We start from the raw sequence: 19,199 nt of genomic DNA on the forward strand, positions 1-19,199 counted from the left end.
TGCAAAAATGATACCTCAGATATTACTCCTCATTTCTCATTTAAAATGTTTGTCATTTATAGAACAAATTGATTGGTAGGAGAATAGAATTAAGTATGAATTCATTGCAAAAATGATACCTCAGATATTACTCCTCATTTCTCATTTAAAATGTTTGTCATTTATAGAACAAATTGATTGGTAGGATAACAAAATTAAGTATGAATTCATTGCAAAAATGATACCTCAGATATTACTCCTCATTTCTCATTTAAAATGTTTGTCATTTATAGAACAAATTGGTTGGTAGGATAATAGAATTAAGTATGAATTCATTGCAAAAATGATACCTCAGATATTACTCCTCATTTCTCATTTAAAATGTTTGTCATTTATAGAACAAATTGATTGGTAGGATAACAGAATTAAGTATGAATTCATTGCAAAAATGATACCTCAGATATTACTCCTCATTTCTCATTTAAAATGTTTGTCATTTATAGAACAAATTGATTGGTAGGAGAATAGAATTATGGATAAATTCATTGCAAAATTGGTACCTCAGCACCACAGTATTATTTGCTCACACTAAAAGGGTTTACATAGCAGCAGAAATGTTCAATGCACACCTATCACCAATCTCACTACAATCGGTCAAGATACACTTCTCCTCACCATTCCAGTCAGGAAAATGATTCTCCTTATTAACCCATTCATTTTAAAAATTAAAACAATTCAGTCAGGCTCAATTCAGTAAACCTGCTCAAATAGTAAATAGAACTCCAATAATAATAATAACTACCAATTCTCCATTCGGCAGACATGCACCATCTTCTGAAAAAGAAGCTTTCAAGTCAAGGATAATTAAACATATGTTCAATCACAATGCGCACTTCCTACAAGAGCACCAAAAGACAACTCAATCCGCAAATGTGGATTACGCAACAGAATAACAAATGAACTATGAAATCTCTTCCGATGACAAAGAATTAACTAAAATCTTAGACATCAACGATTCTTCAGGTGCAAAATTGGCTTCTAAAAGTCCTATAATACTCATTGCACCTCCTAATTCACCTAAGTTGTCTTTGGATGATGAGACTATTCCATACGTAGAAACACAAGACAACACTGACGGTACCTCGTATTCTTCAACCCAAGGATAACAAATGGAAAGTACGTACTTTAAACTTGTTACACAAAAAGTAAGAAAAGCTACACGTGCAAAACCATTTAACACCAGAAATGAACAGACTGATACCCTACAAAAATGAGGACATCGAAAAAAGGGGTCGGACGTTATTCCTCATGTCCCGCAAATAAAATTAAAAGGCATAAATGGATACTTGAGGAATATATTTCAATCCTACACGCTTATTTTACAGCAGTGCTCTACTCACAGAACGAAAACGCAACAACATATACTTATAAAATCTGGAAGTGAAATAACCTGCATACAGATTTGGAGACCGCAATGAACCGTAAAAAACTAGATAACATACGAAGATATATTCTCTAAACAAACAAAGAAATATAAACTGTTATAACTTCTTTGCGACCAATTGCGAAGGATGTGTGGAGTTTGGGTTCAAGTACAGATTAGGCCTGGAGTACCTGTGTGACCTAGATGATTTTTTTTTGCTGTGTTTGAACTGTTATTTTTTGTTCTTCCTTGACTTTATTGAACTGCCTTCCTTTTTTTCCTTCTTGAACGGTTTTCTTTTCCTTTTCTTTCTTTGAAACTTCTTTTGATTTCTTCTTTTTCTTCCTTTGAGACAGTGTTTTGGGGTGGGAGATTGTCCCACCCAAACAGTAGCTAAAGGACTTTGAAAGGAGGACGGGTGTGGAGGACTTATTCCAAGTCGCTCGACATCATCGCCCCCTTTTGAGAAAAAAGTGATTGAGAGTGAGTTGGCAGAATATCTGCCAACTATTAAATTCATAACAAGGGGGGTAAAATACGCAACGGTGTGATTGCTTGCAAATTTGCGAGCAAGCCCTTGGAGGGCAGAGAAATTCTGTTCCTTCCCACATATAGTGGGAGGAGGTTGATGAGAGCTTGGGTCTGTGGGCTGCCACCCGGGATAGAACCTGAGTGGATAGAAGATACTAACCACTGGGGTCTGGGTGGCAGCGAAGCCAAGCTCCTTAATGTTAATATTTTGCCTGTAGCTGATTATTAAATTCATAACAAGGGGGGTCAAATATGCAACGGTGTGATTGCTTGCAAATTTGCGAGCAAGCCCTTGGAGGGCAGAGAAATTCTGTTCCTTCCCACATATTGTGGGAGGAGGTTGATGAGAGCTTGGGTCTGTGGGCTGCCACCCGGGATAGAACCTGAGTGGATAAAAGATACTATCCACTGGGGTCTGGGTGGCAGTGAAGCCAAGCTCCTTAATGTTAATATTTTGCCTGTAGCTGATTGGGTTGGGTCAAAATCTGTTTTGACCCTATAGACCCAATCAGCCTAACATCTGGTTTTTCCAGATTTCTTGAAAATGGCCAGGTGCAGGTACCCGGTGATTCTTGAGGGACGTCCCCCCAAGTGTCACCTGTGCCTGGAACCTGGCCACATTAAAAAGAACTGTCCCCAGGACCAAAGTAAGGTCCTGGAACAGGTAATAAAAAGGGTGCCCTCCACTCCCCCATTGGAGGGAGAGACGGAAGTCAAGATGGAAACCTCCTCAAAAAAAGGGGAGAAAAAGAAAGGTGAGCAACAATGGTTGCTCACCGAAGGATTTGAGGGCTGCAGGAGGGAGGGAAAGTCTTCCAGACAAAACGGAAGAACCGCCTACTCCCATGGCCCAAAAGAGAAAAAAAGAAAAATGAGACATGGTCGGCAGATAATAGCATACCGCTGGCATGTCTCGAAGCCCCGCCAGTGGGAATTGTGCCACCGACGGAGGAAGCTGAGGCCCCTCCCAGTGAAGACGAAGAGTGTATTGTCTTCTATCGTAGGGGAGGGGCTGTACAGAGATATTTGTACAGCTTTGTGGACCGGGAACGGAAGGACTCGGGCTGCAGGGACTATCAAAGTTGGCCTCTGCTGGTGGTTGCAGAGGTAATAGTAAAGAAGGAACCTTATCGGTTGGCGGGCGCCGATGCCCCTCTCATTTATATCATTAATGTATTATCATTTCACCTCATTTTTGTATTGTCCAGCCTGCATTGCTACATGCTATGTAACGCCCATGTGGAGAATATTAATGAAATAAAGTTGGAGAGAATCCTTTGCTGCTTTTTGTGGAAAGGAAGAAAGCCACTTGTGAAGCACTCTGTCTGCTACCAGAAACCGCTAAAGGGTAGGCTACGGATGCCTTCGCTGAAGATGCAAAAATCTGCATTAAGGTTGAGGCACCTCTGGCTTTACCTGGATGGAGAGCAGGTGTGGTCACCGCATGTCCAGTTCTATCTTCCGCAGTTAACGTCCTTAACGGACATTGGTACATGAATCGAGCAGAGACCTAGGCTGGGAGGACTGGCAATTGGGGTGCAATCAAGCACTTCAGTTGTTCTCTTGGGCAGGCAATGCCAGCAGCAGGAGTTCTACCACGGATTTTTATAGCGGATTAGTGGAGATTATGTCTGAAGACGCTTTGGGGGAGACCCTGGGCTACAATGAAAATCAGTTGATCAACTTGTTCAGGAGAGATTTCGGGTCAGGGTATCTGGATAATTACCAGAAATCCCTGGTTTGGCAGTGCTTCCATGCGGAGTTACCTATCCCTGATAAACTGTCAAGGCACAGAAGTACAGTCTCGCTGACATGTCCGAAGTGCGGGCAGGACTAGGAAACCAACATGTATGAATTTGTGGAGTGTCCAGAATTAACGAGACAGAGCTTTTGCACCCAAGCCTCATTTTACGTCTTATCCCAGGATCCCAATATATCTTAATTTTGACATTAGTAATGTAATATTTTTATGCTATACATATGAGAGGCAAGGATCACATAGGATATTATTAGATACCCACATCCCACCGCAGGGTTGTGTGGTACCCTAGTTCATATCACATCTTAGATACCACACAACATACTTGTGGTCAATTAAAAACTAAACTTTGGGTATTTTCGATAGGAAAAATCTCGAAATCTTTTGGTTTCCATGGCAAGTAAAATATTTTTCATTCCCTTCTGTTTCTATTGGGAAAATCTTTTTCAAAAACAACTATTTTTGTTTCAATGGAAAAACTTATCTCAATACTCAACTGCATGGAGAAATCAGAAGAAAAATGGGAAAAAATATTCAGAATCTGTAAAAAAAAAAAAAATGTTCTCTCAGTGTAGCAAAAGCACAGATTGAACCAATCGGAGCAATACCAGCTCTCAGAAAGCCCATAAGTAAGAAAAAAAAAAATGACCGGCAGGATGTGTGAGAGCCAACGTGTTAAGATTCAATTAATGAGTTTCAGATATATAATACTTTTGTCAACATTCAATAATAGAACACGACTTTGATATTAGTATCACGGTCATGAATTATACTGTGATAGCAGTTCAGCTAAGGATTGCCAAAGATTCTACAATTCCTTCAGTTAGAAAGGACTCCAAGCAAAAAAAAAATATATATAATCATTTCTAATACAGGGAGAGGGCCAGAAATTTTGGGGGAGGGGCTGGCTGATTACATTGACCCCAGCACTAAATTGGTATTTATTTTGACCCTGAAAAAATGAAAGGCAAAGTCGACATTGGTGGGATTTGAACTCTGAATGTAAAGATGGGTGAAATGCCAAGTATTTTGCCCAGCATGCCATTATTATTATTATTATTATTATTCATGTTATCCTTATTAATAACCCATTCTACTGGAGGCACAGGGCCTCAAATTTTGGTGGGAGGGGGACTAGTGTTTTCATTGGTACTTAAAGGATGAAAGGCAAAGTCGACCTCAGAGAAATTTGAACTCAGAATGTAGTGGCTGACGAAATACTGCGAAGTGTTTCACCCAGCGTGCTAACGATTCTGCCAGCTCACTGCATTAACTCATTAATAATAACAACAATAATGGCTTTAAATTCACAACTAAGAGTTCATGAAACACATTCAGGGCAGAACAGGACAACAAAATGTAGGATTACATAGAGTAACATAAAAAGTGAAAACAAAAACAAAAAAAAAAAACAAATTTTAACAATGATTAATTCCCAAAAAAATGGGAGACTTCTTACAGTTACCATAACCACCAAGGCAAGTGCCCTCTCCACATCATCATCTTTCAATTCACAGGTACATGCTTAGAGTAGGCCCATTCACGCCACATTCATCCACTCTTCCAACAAAATTGCTGGAGGGAGCATTTCCCTCTGCACCTCAATTTTCTTTTCAAGTGAAACTTGAAAAAGTTGATGAGGACTTGACAAAAAGGACATTATCCATCTTCACCCTTTTCAACCTGGTCCACCATACAACCTCTTTTGCTAAGGCCACCAGACAAAGGGAACATTGCCTGCTCTTCCTGGCCAAAGGAAAGCGGTGGGACGATCTTCGCAATGGACTCGGCTGATAGTCAGATCTGTTCTACATGTGCTCAACATAAACCCCACAAGTCAGCAATACTCAAACTCTGGATGAGAGTACGCACAACCGTTCTGTCGCTCTGCGCACATCTCAGGCCAGCCCAGCTGATGGCACTTCCCATGCCTGTAGAGTTTATCCTGAAATGGCAATACTCGCAGTAGCACTACCAGGCCAAGAATTTCTGGAAATTTTCCAGAGGCCCCAGCCTGAAAGTTCTCCAGAACAGACCAACCAGTTGAGTCTTGACACCTAGAATCTCCCAGAGAACATCATCACACTTGCCCACCACCCGACTGACAGAGCTGTGAGTGCTTGGCAACACTCCAGGTGCCAGGCACTCTGCCTTGGCCTACGCTTGACCCACGACTGCAGCTCAAAGAAACAAGCTGCAGAAGACCGAGTCCCACAAATGGCAACCATGCCTGCTCACCCTCAAGAAAGCGCTGGAGATGTCAGAGGCTCAGCACACGTCTGTGCATGAGCAGCCAGTCTGACCCAGTCCTCCATTTCGTGAATGACACATTCAAGAAATTAAGTCACCCATCAGGCAGTTGGAAATGTCTGAGCAAGTTTGCGAAACTTCTGCAGCCCCCACTTCTAACACCAGCCCCACACAATCTAAATATATATCCAAGATGGCATTCTAATGACCCATTAGCACTAACAGTCAAGATGCTTCCAGCAAAATCTCCAAACATCTGAAGAAATCAGGTTGTCCTGCTCCTATCAAAGTATAAACAGCTATCATGACGGCACCCCATCACTACTGTTCACATGCAAGACTTACCTTCTGGGTCCAGGAAGAAGGCCCTTATTTTGAGATGCAGACCTCTCTGGAAGAACACTGCATGGAAGTAAATCTCATATCCACTGCAAAATGGATATGAAAGCTCATCAGTTGTAAAGTCTGCTCTCACTGAGTGACCCAAGGTTGTAGATGGGGCAGCTATTCCTGAGGGAATGCCAGGCCATGTGCATTTATACTGCCTCTCCTAAGCAAAGCCATGTTTGTTCGAGAGAAGAAGAGCGAGGAGAATTACTTACCCCATTTCTGTTGAGAGAGACAAGTGTTGTTGTTCTCTTGGACATTTGTGGGGGTCTCCACAAGCATTTCTTTGTTCAGTCTTATTTATGATCCCACAGAAATCTGCCCATGCCTTTGGGATATTTTGCTTTCGGTTTGTTGCAGTGTTCTTATAATTTTCAAAGAGTGTTGAAAATGTGATGGACTGGATGAGAGTAATGTCTGTATATTTTTGAATGTGTTTTATCAAGTCTGTGTCAATGTCTGCGTAGTTGATGATGCCTTGAGTGTGCTGCTTGTGTTGTTGGTCTGAATTGCTAGGCATTTGTAATGGTGCTGCTTCTAGTGCAGGAAATGGTTGTAGTTATGTTGGTGTATGTGATGGTTTGTTGTTTTCTGTGTCTCCTCTAATTTTTTTCATTTCTAGTTCTTTTTTCCCCCCACTTTCACCAGAATCAATTCCTTGCTAGCCAAGTTTTCACAGAGAGTTACCCTTGCACATTTCTAAGCTTGTGGATTTGTCAACTGGTCTAGGCGAGGCTTCACTTGGTTGCAATGGGTGAGGTTTTTTTTTTCTCGGATGTGGTATATCAATATCAATGGATCTCTGCTGCTGATTTTAATGCTGATGTTCTGCTGAAGGTATCTGCAGCTGTTGGGGTTTTCTTTTTCTTTGCATAGGGTCAGAAAAGCCTTTATGTGGTTTGTCTCGCCAGAAATGTACCATCTCGGCTTTCTGTCCTCAACTGTTATGAACAGCTGTGCACCATTAAGGGACGTTGATCAGGTCATCAATACTTCTTGGTTGGTCTCTATTGATAATCCCTTTCCCATTTTATGCACTTAGAGAATCAGTATTTTATTCTCTAATACTGTATAATATGGCTGCCACAAGCAAAGATGTTCGCTTCTGGTGGTACCTCTGCTACTTTTTCACCATCCTCTGACTGAGGTTATGTTGGAATTAGCAGCAATTCTTCTCTTTCTTTGGCTTTTCTTCAGTTGGAAATTTCAGTACCACAGCATCACCCATGGGCGACGCAAGTTTTCATCTCCCATACTGATCTCTGGAAGTTTTCAATCTGGGCCTGCATCGATCACACCTCTGGTCTTCTGGTTTTTGATGAAATTCATTTTTTTTTAGTTATCTTGTATTTCCTGTAATGTATTCAGAAACATTGTTTTCCCTTTGATAAGTGCGCTTTGAAATCCCTTAACGTTTTTCTTGACACGTGAACTTTCTCCAGACGAAACACACGCGAAATCGCTCCCATTTCGTTTAGAAATAAGAACAGCCGTTGTTTCAGTTCTATACGTTGGTGATGACGGTGGTAATAATGTTGTGTTTGGTTTCGTTGGTTGATGAGTTCGGTGCCGACGTTCGCATTCGGGTTAAGTCAATTTTGTAGTCCGAACAACGTGTTGTTATGTCGTCGTGTCGCCCGCCGCCGCTCTGCTGCTGTCTGTCTGTCGTCGCAGTTGTTGTAATTTACTCGATTCGAATTTAAACTTTTATCAGAGTTCACCTCCCACTTTCAGGACAACAACCAACGACTGTGTTGCCCGCAACCCTCTACTAATGCAACCTCTCACTTCTTTTCCGTCTTCCAGGTCACCGGGAAATGGAAAGTGGCGCCATGTTGGATTCGAAAGAATTGTTTTTTTCTCAAAATAAATTGAAACATTTTTCTTTTCAAATTAAATCCCGCAAAGGAGCGCAAACAAACAGATTTATGCAATGCTGGTGGGTTTCACAACTATTTTTTAAAACAAAGTTTAAATAACTAACAACTTTTGAAGACACAGATAAACTTTTAAGCGAGGCGACCCACGTCCAACCAGTGCAAATATCTAGTCTAGGCACAAGGCCTGAAATTCCGAGGGAGGGACTGGCAGATTATGAAACTGGCACTTGTTTAACAACCCCCGAAAGAATGAAAGACTAAGTCGACCTCGGGGGAATTTGAATAATAAATAATAATCAGCGGAGTTTGGAAATAGCTATCCTTCGAACTCCCATTCTTTACGGAGAATAAAAAGTGGAAGGCAAAACCAAAAACTTTTCCTTTCTCAGTTAAGGTTGGTGCTTCAAGGAGCAACTTTCCAAAAAAATAAAATAAAATTCCCTTCCTGCTAAATAATTTCTCTCCGTCGCCCATCCTCCGCGGGACAACGCCCGTCTTCCAGGTCACCGGGAAATGGAAAGTGGCGCCATGTTAGATTCGAAAGAATTGTTTTTTTTCTCAAAATAAATTGAAACATTTTTCTTTTCAAATTAAATCCCGCAAAGGAGCGCAAACAAACAGATTTATGCAATGCTGGTGGGTTTCACAACTATTTTTTAAAACAAAGTTTAAATAACTAACAACTTTTGAAGACACAGATAAACTTTTAAACGAGGCGACCCACGTCCAACCAGTGCAAATATTAATATGGTACTACTAAAGCGTGCGGACCCGAACGCGCAGTCGCTAGCTAGTCTTGAGTGGTCGATCCTAACCCTAACCCTAACCCGCGTGTGCAAATGAATACGTGTTTAGGGTTAGGGTTAGGATCGACCACTCACGACTAGCTAGCGCGGACGCGCGACTGCGCGTTTGGGTCCGCGTTAGTCTAGGGCACAAGGCCTGAAATTCCGAGGGAGGGACTGGCAGATTATGAAGCTGGTACTTGTTTAACAACCCCCGAAAGAATGAAAGACTAAGTCGACCTCGGGGGAATTTGAATAATAAATAATAATCAGCGGAGTTTGGAAATAGCTATCCTTCGAACTCCCATTCCTCACGGAGAATAAAAAGTGGAAGGAAAAAACAAAAACTTTTCCTTTCTCAGTTAAGGTTGGGGCTTCAAGGGACAACTTCCCAAAACAAAAAAAAATAAAATCCACTTCCTGCTAAATAATTTCTCTCTCTCGCCCATCCTCCGCGGGACAAACACCCTTTTCATTTTGTCTGCTGGGACAATGAAGCAATCAGAATTACAAGAAATTGTACATTCCACTCTTTAATATAAAGTTACTCCATAGAGACACTGCTGTTTAAATTCACAATCGTCATTGCCTTCGCAGTTAAGGACGAGACCTTTAACCTTTGGTTAAACACTTAAATCTATAAATTACAACTAGGACTGTCATGACTTTTCCAGAATCTATAAAGAAATAAGAAAAAAAAAAAAAAAAAAAAAAAATCACCACAAAGGTTGTTTTTTTCCTTTGTAGCAAACTAAAGTAAGGTGTATATCCTGCACCACGCCCACAGCAGACTATAGTCTGGATAACAATATACAGAATTATTTTTAAATATATACTAGGCCCAAGGCCGTTTGTTGATTTTACTTCCTTTACAAAACATGGTAATACAGTAATAAGACTCTACTAAGTTGCCGTCAAGTATAGAACTGAAAACAGGCAGAGAACTAACATTTTAGAAATTAGTCCAGCACTCAACTGTGTCAGGAATGGATACGAAAGAAGTCTCAAGTTTTTAGACAAATAAACATAAATAAGAGATTAATAGGAAAATTTGCAGGCTTTATAACAGCTGCCCTCAAAGTATACACAATCCACGGACAAATTATAAAAGGGGTTAAAAGAAAAAGTTCAAGTCAGGTCTAATAATTTATCCATAAGAGTTCGTTGTTCGGTAGCTGTTGGTTTTACTTACCAATCGAACATCGATCATTATTTAATCGCACCTGTCACCACACCCCTTTTTATTTTTTTTTTCGTGTTTTTCTTTCACTGTCCTTTTTAAAAATAAATTTGGTTTCTGAGATTTCATCACTTCTGTCTGTTTTTTGTTCTTTAATCACGTTTGAAAGTATAAACAGTCTTGGCGCCTTCTTTCCATGCCGAATAGACAAACAACGCTAGGATGATGTGAACGGTGAAAATGGAACCGATGGCTGCGTAGAAATAGGAATCGCTGTTGGACATTTTGAATATATTCTCGAAGATAAGCCATTTACTGAGGAAATAGCTGAGAATCGGCAAAGTAAGCATCGCCGTACTGAAGAACATCATCGTTTTAACAACGGTACCAGAATCGCTGCTGTCGTCGTCTTCACGGATTCCTTGGAGTCCAGAGTCGGGAGGAAACGTATTTGCCATTTTACAAATAAACCAGTATATATGTGTGTGTGTGTGTGTATATATATATATATATATTATACTGTATGTATATATACTCCTATTATAATTGGGTGCAATTAAGGCAAAGTGCGTGCAATAAATAGTTTTCTCGGGTGGTTAGGCGGAAATGAATTTTCCTGTCTTATTCGTTAGAGAGTTCGTATAATTAACAGTTAATTCCCCTTCTCAAGATTTATTTATTTATTTATGTCAGTGGAGACGCAATGGCCCAGTGGTTAGGGCAGCGGACTCGCGGTTTCGATTCCCAGACCGGGCGTTGTGAGTGTTTATTGAACGAAAACACCTAAAGCTCCACGAGGCTCCGGCAGGTGGGGGTGGGGGTGAACCCTGCTGTACTCTTCCACCACAACTTTCTCTCACTCTTACTTCCTGTTTCTGTTGTGCCTGTAATTCAAAGGGTCAGCCTTGTCACACTGTGTCACGTTGAATATCCCCGAGAACTACGGTTAAGGGTACACGTGTCTATGGAGTGCTCAGCCACTTGCACGTTAATTTCACGAGCAGGCTGTTCCGTTGATCGGATCAACTGGAACCCTCGACGTCGTAAGCGACGGAGTGCCAGCAACAACAACATATTTATGTCAGTTATTAGAATGCGATCATGCAAAGGCACTCCTTTCCAGGGTTTGGTCGAACAAACCGCCCTCGATTCTTGTGTTTTTCTAACCGTCATGCTTATATTTATGGCCTCGTTTTTGCTAAATAGCTAGTTAGGCGAAAGTAAAGAATACGCACACCCGGTGTTTAGGGTTAGGGTTAAGGGTAGGGATTTTGCTACGCCGAAAACGGGGGGGGGGGGGGGTTGTGCGATTTCTTCACCTCTGCCGCTAGTTAACAGGAACGTAAACAAACCATCGGGTGGTACAAACGCACATACAGGCATGGCTGTGTCGCCAGAAGCTTGCTTCCCAACTACCTGGTTCCGGGTTCGCCTTGGGCAAGTGTCTTCTACTACAGCCTTGGGCCGACCAAAGCCTTGTGAGTGGATTTGGTAGACGGTAACTAAAAGATATATATATATATATATATATATATATATATATATATGTAGTGAAACTACCTCCCGCCATTAGATACAAAACTACTATCGCCATTACATACAATCTTCTCATTTAAATATAAATAAATGCGAGCATAGTAGAGAACCCATTCCTTGTCCATCACGTGACTGATCATTATTCGAATCGGCAACTTCTTCGAACCGTTCCCGCCAGAATGCGAACTGACCAATCACGGCCCCTAATAAGGTCACGTGATAGAGTAAAATTCTGAAGCCTTTGGGAGCCCATAGTTTGTTATAAATAGCTTTAACTCATACCTAATGATTTGTCTCGGTCCAGTTTCTCTCTGAGAACTGTTCCGTGTACCACACGACAGCAGCAGCAGCCAGCGACCACTTCAGCAGCTTCGTCCAGCCACGATGACCTCCGCCGTCGCCACATCAGCAATACGAGTCTACGACTACTAACCAGCACCTACCAAGCAGCCTCTACGCTACCAGCGTCAACACGATTTACTATGTACACCACACCAAACTCCGCGGCACATCTCTCTCTTCGATTCTGTTAGGTGACTCAGCTTCACCACGGTAAATAAACAGACAAGAGTTCTTAAACAGACAAGAAATTCTCAGCCAGCGATGAACATCTGTATAACAAGAATCACGGCCCGGCATCGATGCCACGACATCACAACTAGTGATCAGCACTGCCACACTCAGCCTCTCCTCACTTTCACATACAGAACTTTTCCTATAGTGTACTAACGAACTGGTATAATTGCTCACGTGTCATTTACTGACTCTTTCTATCTGCTGTAATAACTCACACATGTATCACTCACATACACACTTTTCTTTGTACGACGGCCTGTCTTTGATTATGTTCTTATATGTCGCATTCACACTCACTCACAGACATACATCTTTAACGCCACAATAAATATCTCTGTTATTCATCTTATACGGTTGTGGTCTTTCATTACTGGTCATCTATGTTATCGTCGCATAACATATCATCTATATCATCCATTGATATATATTTGTATGTTTGACCGTGTGACGCGTTTAAATAAAAGGAGTTCTCTGTTTTTTCCATTCGTCACCATATCTCCTTTTATAAGTTCGCACGGTCGTCCCTTACATATATATATAAGGATTTATTTTTCGTAATGCAATAATAAAAAAACCAAGGCTGTGTATAATATAGAACACATTTATAAATAGGTCTTACAGCTGTTTCCAAGATATTTATTATATCCCTTCATCGGAGACGGTGTGAGAGGATGGTTAAGCAATAGTTAATTTAGTTAAGATAGGAAATAAAGAGTGAATGTAGAGATATTGTATTTGTAAATCCATTGTTTAGACAGAATGGTATACATATAAGATTCCAATAGCTTGAGAGTAAAATCCAATAGTCTTTAAGACTGGTCATTGCATTTGCAAATTCATTATTAAGAAAGGAAAAAGGAATACAAAAATAGAGATAAGGGAAAGTGTACCAGAATGGTCAGTGAATATAATAAGAAGGTATGACCATTCTGGTCTTTGTCTATGTTTCTCTATAAATTTTAATTTTATATCCAGCCATAGAAACCATGCCACAAGAGACAACTGGAGTCTGGACAGCTCCCTGGTTGGCCAGCTTCATCTGTAGGGCTGGTAAAAGGGAGAACACACTGAGAAACTGGGAGAAGAGGGCACACATTGTAGGGCTGGGAGAAGGGAGAACACATTGGAAGAAGAGGGCATGCATTGTGGGGCTGGGAGAAGGGAGAACACATTAAAAAGCTGGGAGAAGGGAACACACTGAAAAGCTGGGAAAAGGGGTTACACATTGTAGGGTTGTAACAAGTAAAAAATAAAAGATATTCAACACAGTTTGTTTTTCTATCTTTATTTGTCAACAGAATTTTTTTTTTTATTTAAATTTAAATTAACAACTAAAATTAAAGAAAAAGAAAAACAATTTCAGATCTCTTGGGTTGCAACTGACTGCAAATTATAATAATGGTTTCAAATTTTGGCACAAGGCCAGCAATTTCGGGGGAGGGGATAACTGAGATACATGGACCCCAGTGCTCAACTGGTACTTATTTTATCGACCCCAAAATGATATAAAGCAAAGTTGGCCTTTGCGGAATTAGAACTCAGAACGTAAGAACAGATGAAATTACTCCAAATAATAATAATAATAATAATAACAATAATAATAATAATAATAATAATAAAGGTCTATTCTTCTGCCACAACTTTTTTTTTTTATTGTTTTTGAGATTTGCAAAAAATTTTATCTTTTTTCAGGAGTGCCAAGTAGAAAAAGAAAAAAGAAAAAGTTTTTCTGACAGCCCAGTATTTGTCCATTTGTAATTTTTTTTTCCTCTACTTTTGTTATTTTTCTCACGTTTCTCTTTTTTTCCCTCTCTCTCACATTGGTTTTATCTTTTGGGAGATGAATGATCTCTTGTAAGTTGGACTTTGCATAATGTTTGGCCGCATGGGAGTTCTTAAGCCCATCTTTATACTGGGGGGAGTGTGAGGGTCCACGACATCCCACACATGGGGGTTGTTCACTTTAAAAGCCAGGATTTTGGCTATTTCTGGATGACCTAGAAGGCAACAGAGGAAACAATTTCTTTTTACTGATAAAGAATAAATGTAGTTCAACTCGTTCAACTTCTGATGGGTTTTGTGGTGCACTTGACTCCTGTATACAATAAGTTTGTTATATATTTATTCGTTTCAGCATCCAGATTCAAATGACTTTCAGTGACAAATTAGTTGATAATTTGATACAATGCAGTACAGAATCACAAAAACCCATACACACACACTAAGACATGCGCACACAAGGAGACAGAGGTACACACACACACACATAAAAACACACAAACACATGAATATGTAGAATACATACAAACAAATGTACACACATATATATACATATACACACACATGCATACACACACTTATATGTATGCATACATGCATACATACATACATACACACACACACACACATATATACATACACACATGCATACACACATACATGCACACACATTTACATAATGCATACATACATACATTACATACACATACATATATACACACACACATACATATATACATATGCACATGCACACATACATATACATGCACATACATACACACATATATACATACACACATACATGCACACACATTTACATAATGCATACATGCATACATACATACATTACATACACACACACATGCACACATACATATACATGCACATACATACATACATTCATACATACATACATACATTCATACATACATACATACATACATACATACATACATACATACATGTGTATGTGCGCACAAACAAACAAAACAGAATGCAGCTTGGAAAATGGACAGAATCAACGACCATTGAAAAGGTTGAATGACGCAACAAGAATTCTAGAAACATTAAAAAGTAAATGAGTGGGAATTTTACCGGTGATTGTGTAAGGGTTAAAAGTGTGTGTAAGGGTTAAGTGTGTGTCAGTACGAGTTAAGGTGAACAGATGCGATAGGCATGCGGATGTCTTGGAAGTAAACGAATGAATGACATCGATTCATAGTTAAAGTAATTTATTCACTGGACTTAAATTTGTCGTTGGTACACATAATTCTTCCCTACAGGTAATTGTTGACAACTGCTACGAGTTGCTAGAAATAGAAACAGGGTACATATGTGGGGGTAATATGTCTGATCTGAATATGTTTTTTTTTTGTGTGTCTGTGTGTGCGTTGATCATCTGAGAAAGTAGTCTGCCATGAATCTTTCAGTCTGTCCCTCTGTTGACCACTGGTCAAATGAAATAACAGCTGTGGCAGCTAGAAGGACAGACATACTGCAGCAGAGATTGAACCTAAATAAGTCAGCTCCTGTCCATTTGAACTTCGCCTGAGATGATTTATCATTTTTTGACAGGGCAAAGAAAACCATTTTTCGCACCTGTTGATCATGGTATTTTGAACGTGTGAGAATCCTCAGGTTCGGTTTTGAATCTAAGCTTGGAGAAGGACGTGTTTATTCTTACACAACAATTTTTACCATTGTGTTCAATAATAAGGAATGACTCTCTCCAGACACAACTTTATACAACAAATACAATTGTTTATTCACTCAATTTGACATAATTTATTTTTACTTTTCGATCACCAAGGGGCTATTAATAAATGACTTAAGTTTTGCTTGTGAAAATGCTATGATTACATAGCTGGACATAAATATCCTTATGCAAACCAGAAAGTCACTCCCATCTTTTAATGATTGTTTGTGGGAGAAACATAATGGATGGGAACTTTTCAATGTTCTAATGGGCAGCCTTGATGGAAAAGAAATCAGTAAGATTGCATATTCGATTGGGACCACCAAGAGCTGCAGATAAGTTCTGACCTTTGTGGATCTTAAAATGTCTTTTGAGGCCTCCGTTAGATTTGCAAACCTTCTGGGATACATTGCATCGAAAGGTCTGCACAGACATATAGGCAGAATCATTGGTGGAGGTTCGTTTTTCATGGGTTCGCAAATGAAATTTAAGCCCAGCAAAAGAAAGGCATGGTCTATCACAAAAATTCTTCCTTAAATCTCTCTTGCATTATCCTGGCCCCTTCAAATGCTTTCACTCCACTCCACACTTTTGTTCACCATCCAGTTTGATATATATGACAGGTTTCTATCTGAGAACTACAACTCAAATGACATGGCTACCTGTGGACTCTCCAATATATATAAAAACAAAAAACTTGTTTGATATAGTTACCTGCATTAGTGGCACAGTCAATTGGATAAATTCCAGATTTGTTGGGCACATTTATACGAGCACCTGCAAATGGAAAATAAAGTTTTAATACCAAGCATGGATGCAATTACTTGAATTTTTGCTGTTGCTTTTACAGCTGGATGGCTATACTGTAACTTCTCAGTTAGGGAGTAAAAAGTAGAACTTATTTATTCAGCCAGTCATGCAGTGGCAATAAAAGTTTGTGTTGTCCAATAAGTACACTTTAATTCACAAACTACCATGGATTCTTAAAAGATAAATACAAAACTACTACAAATATATTTGCATGTGTATGTGCTTTCTGTTTTTCTCTCCCACCCTTTCCCTATTCTTTGAGCGAGACGTAAACAGTAGCAATTCAGAATCATCATCATCATCATCATCGTTTAACGTCCGCTTTCCATGCTAGCATGGGTTGGACGATTTGACTGAGGACTGGTGAAACCGGATGGCAACACCAGGCTCCAATCTAATTTGGCAGAGTTTCTACAGCTGGATGCCCTTCCTAACGCCAACCACTCAGAGAGTGTAGTGGGTGCTTTTATGTGCCTCGCTCAAAATGGTGTCTTTTAATTGCCAACCAAGTCTGGCATCCCAAATGGGGTAGTGTTACTGACTTTTATAGTCCCAGGAAGACGTCTCCTTCAGTTGGCTAAGACACACATTCTGTGTCTGATTAGTATTTGCGAGGGGAGGTCATCACTCCCATCCCTAGCCTAATGTGATACACAGAGAGAAGGAGAGAGAGAGAGAAAAATGGTAAATGAGTGAAAGATTTCCTTACCATGACGAAGTAGACACTTGACCACTTTGTAGTTGCCTTTACTTGCTGCTCGGTGTAAAGGTGTGTATCCCTTATTGTTCTGTTTGTTCACATCACATCCTGACCAAAAAGGAGCAAACATTGACATTTAAGGCTTATGATAAATATTTCATGCATTATCTATAGAAATATATTCCCATCATGCTTTCTTCGTCCATCCATTCATCCACCTATCTATATATGTGTGTGTCAGGATGTTGGCGGCGACGGCTTTATCTTTTGTCTGAGAAATTAGTTTCTTCTTTGTTGAGCATTTTCTTTATGGTGATTCCAATGATGACACAGTAGAGCACAGGACCTCAAAGTGGGCACCGAGAGGGTCTAGGTGGTTGCTGGTGTCTAAGGGGGGGCGGTGTAGGGGGGTAGATTAAAAAGGATGCATTGGGAGGAAGGCAGTAAATTGGGGGACTCTATGAATTCATTATATTATTATAGTATTGTATACAATATTTACATTGTTTACATTATTTACATTTGACGGATATTTGTCCTCATCTTGATTGTTGTTAACACAACATTTCGGCTGATATACCCTCCAGCCTTCATCAGGTGTCTTGTGGAAATTGCGAACCTGGGTTCTCATTCCTAAGGTATTTTTCGATGTTGTTGTCATTATTATTATTATTATTATTATATGCCCGTGGTTAAGAGCGCGGGCTACTAACCCCAAGATTCCGAGTTCGATTCCAGGCAGTGACCTGAATAATAATAATAATAATAATAATGATAACAGCATCGAAAAATACCCTAGGAATACCTAATTCAATGAGATTATGAAGGTTACTCTGATTACTATGCATAAAATGCAAAATATTTAATTTTTTTCTTTTTGTAGATTAGGTAGGCATAATTCGCACCTGTCTTCCAATCACAGTATTTAAGCGACACATGGTAATGCTGCAGTACACGTGCTGCATACACTCCTGTGCACACTTCTTGACGTGCCAGAAAGGCAGAAGTAAATCTGCCTTCAACACAGTTGCATGACTGCGTTTCGCTTATTTTTGTGTGCTTTACTACATAAAAGTCACCAGCTGCGTACTCTCAGTAATTACTGACGGCACGCGCCTGCTGTCATGGTAACAACATTGTCTGCCTGGCAAGAATTTCAAATCATTTCAAAAAAACTCAAAACTAGCAACAGAGTTATCTCCCATTGACTTGCAAAAATTCTCATTCTCCCCCCCCCCCTCCTACCATCTGAAATTGGTGATGCCTTTCAAAATTTCTTCACCTCATTTGCCAAATTTCCTTCCATTTGTTGCCTTTTTGTTATAAATTTATAAATAATCCACAGAAAATATTTCTCTAATTCATTACATTTCCTAATGTGGTAGACAAATTTCTGTCAGTAAACTCTTCATTTTTCTGTCTTAATAAAAATAATAATAAATGAATACATAAATTAATAAACTAATTAATTAACTAACTAATCGATTAATTAATTATTAATTAATTAACCCACTAATTTTTAATCAAGTGGGAGATAATAATAATTATAATAATAATTCGAGCGAGATCGTTGCCAGTGCCGATGGACTGGCTCCTGTGCAGGTGGCATGTAAAATACACCATTTTGAGCATGGCTGTTACCAGTACCGCCTGACTGGCTTTCGTGCCGGTGGCACGTAAAAGCAACCACTACACTCTCGGAGTGGTTGGCATTAGGAAGGGCATCCAGCTGTAGAAACTCTGCCAAATCAGATCGGAGCCTGGTGTCGCCTCCTGGTCCACCAGTCCTCAGTCAAATCGTCCAACCCATGCTAGCATGGAAAGCGGACGTTAAACGACGATGATGATGATGATGATGATGAATAATTTCTATTACAGGCACAAGGCCTGAAATTTTGTTGGCATCGGCCATGTTCAGATGGTACTTT

The 19,199-nt window shown here is 39.9% G+C and overlaps 3 protein-coding genes across 5 annotated transcripts in view; all 3 read right to left on the reverse strand.

The window, feature by feature from the left end:
• LOC149134269 (uncharacterized) overlaps positions 1-9,027 on the reverse strand; it is a 76,477-nt gene extending 67,450 nt beyond the window's left edge. The window contains exon 1 of one of the 2 annotated variants that reach the window (XM_089358044.1): positions 6,545-6,887. In XM_089358044.1, the coding sequence (XP_089214170.1) occupies positions 6,545-6,849 (305 nt within the window). In that variant the 5' untranslated portion in view covers positions 6,850-6,887. Of the gene's footprint in view, positions 1-6,544 lie in introns of both variants that reach the window. The other variant, XM_089358043.1, reaches the window with a different exon arrangement.
• Positions 9,028-9,812: 785 nt separating this feature from the next.
• Positions 9,813-10,818, reverse strand: LOC106877630 (vacuolar ATPase assembly integral membrane protein VMA21). Its single transcript, XM_014926577.2, has one exon. It carries the CDS (start codon positions 10,630-10,632, stop codon positions 10,327-10,329), a length of 306 nt encoding a protein of 101 aa, XP_014782063.1. The 5' UTR covers positions 10,633-10,818; the 3' UTR covers positions 9,813-10,326.
• Positions 10,819-13,802: 2,984 nt separating this feature from the next.
• The window catches only part of LOC106877631 (uncharacterized), a 30,493-nt gene continuing 25,096 nt past the window's right edge, over positions 13,803-19,199 (reverse strand). Inside the window, exons 8-10 of one of the 2 annotated variants that reach the window (XM_089358041.1) lie at positions 17,281-17,379; positions 16,476-16,538; positions 13,803-14,283 (exon numbers count right to left, since the gene is read on the reverse strand). In XM_089358041.1, the coding sequence (XP_089214167.1) occupies positions 14,102-14,283; positions 16,476-16,538; positions 17,281-17,379 (344 nt within the window). In that variant the 3' untranslated portion in view covers positions 13,803-14,101. The remainder of the gene's footprint in view (positions 14,284-16,475; positions 16,539-17,280; positions 17,380-19,199) is intronic. The other variant, XM_089358042.1, reaches the window with a different exon arrangement.

This window comes from Octopus bimaculoides, chromosome 9 (assembly GCF_046866305.1).
Source record: "Octopus bimaculoides isolate indiv1 chromosome 9, ASM4686630v1, whole genome shotgun sequence".
In the NCBI taxonomy this organism is placed as follows: Eukaryota; Metazoa; Mollusca; class Cephalopoda; order Octopoda; family Octopodidae; genus Octopus; species Octopus bimaculoides.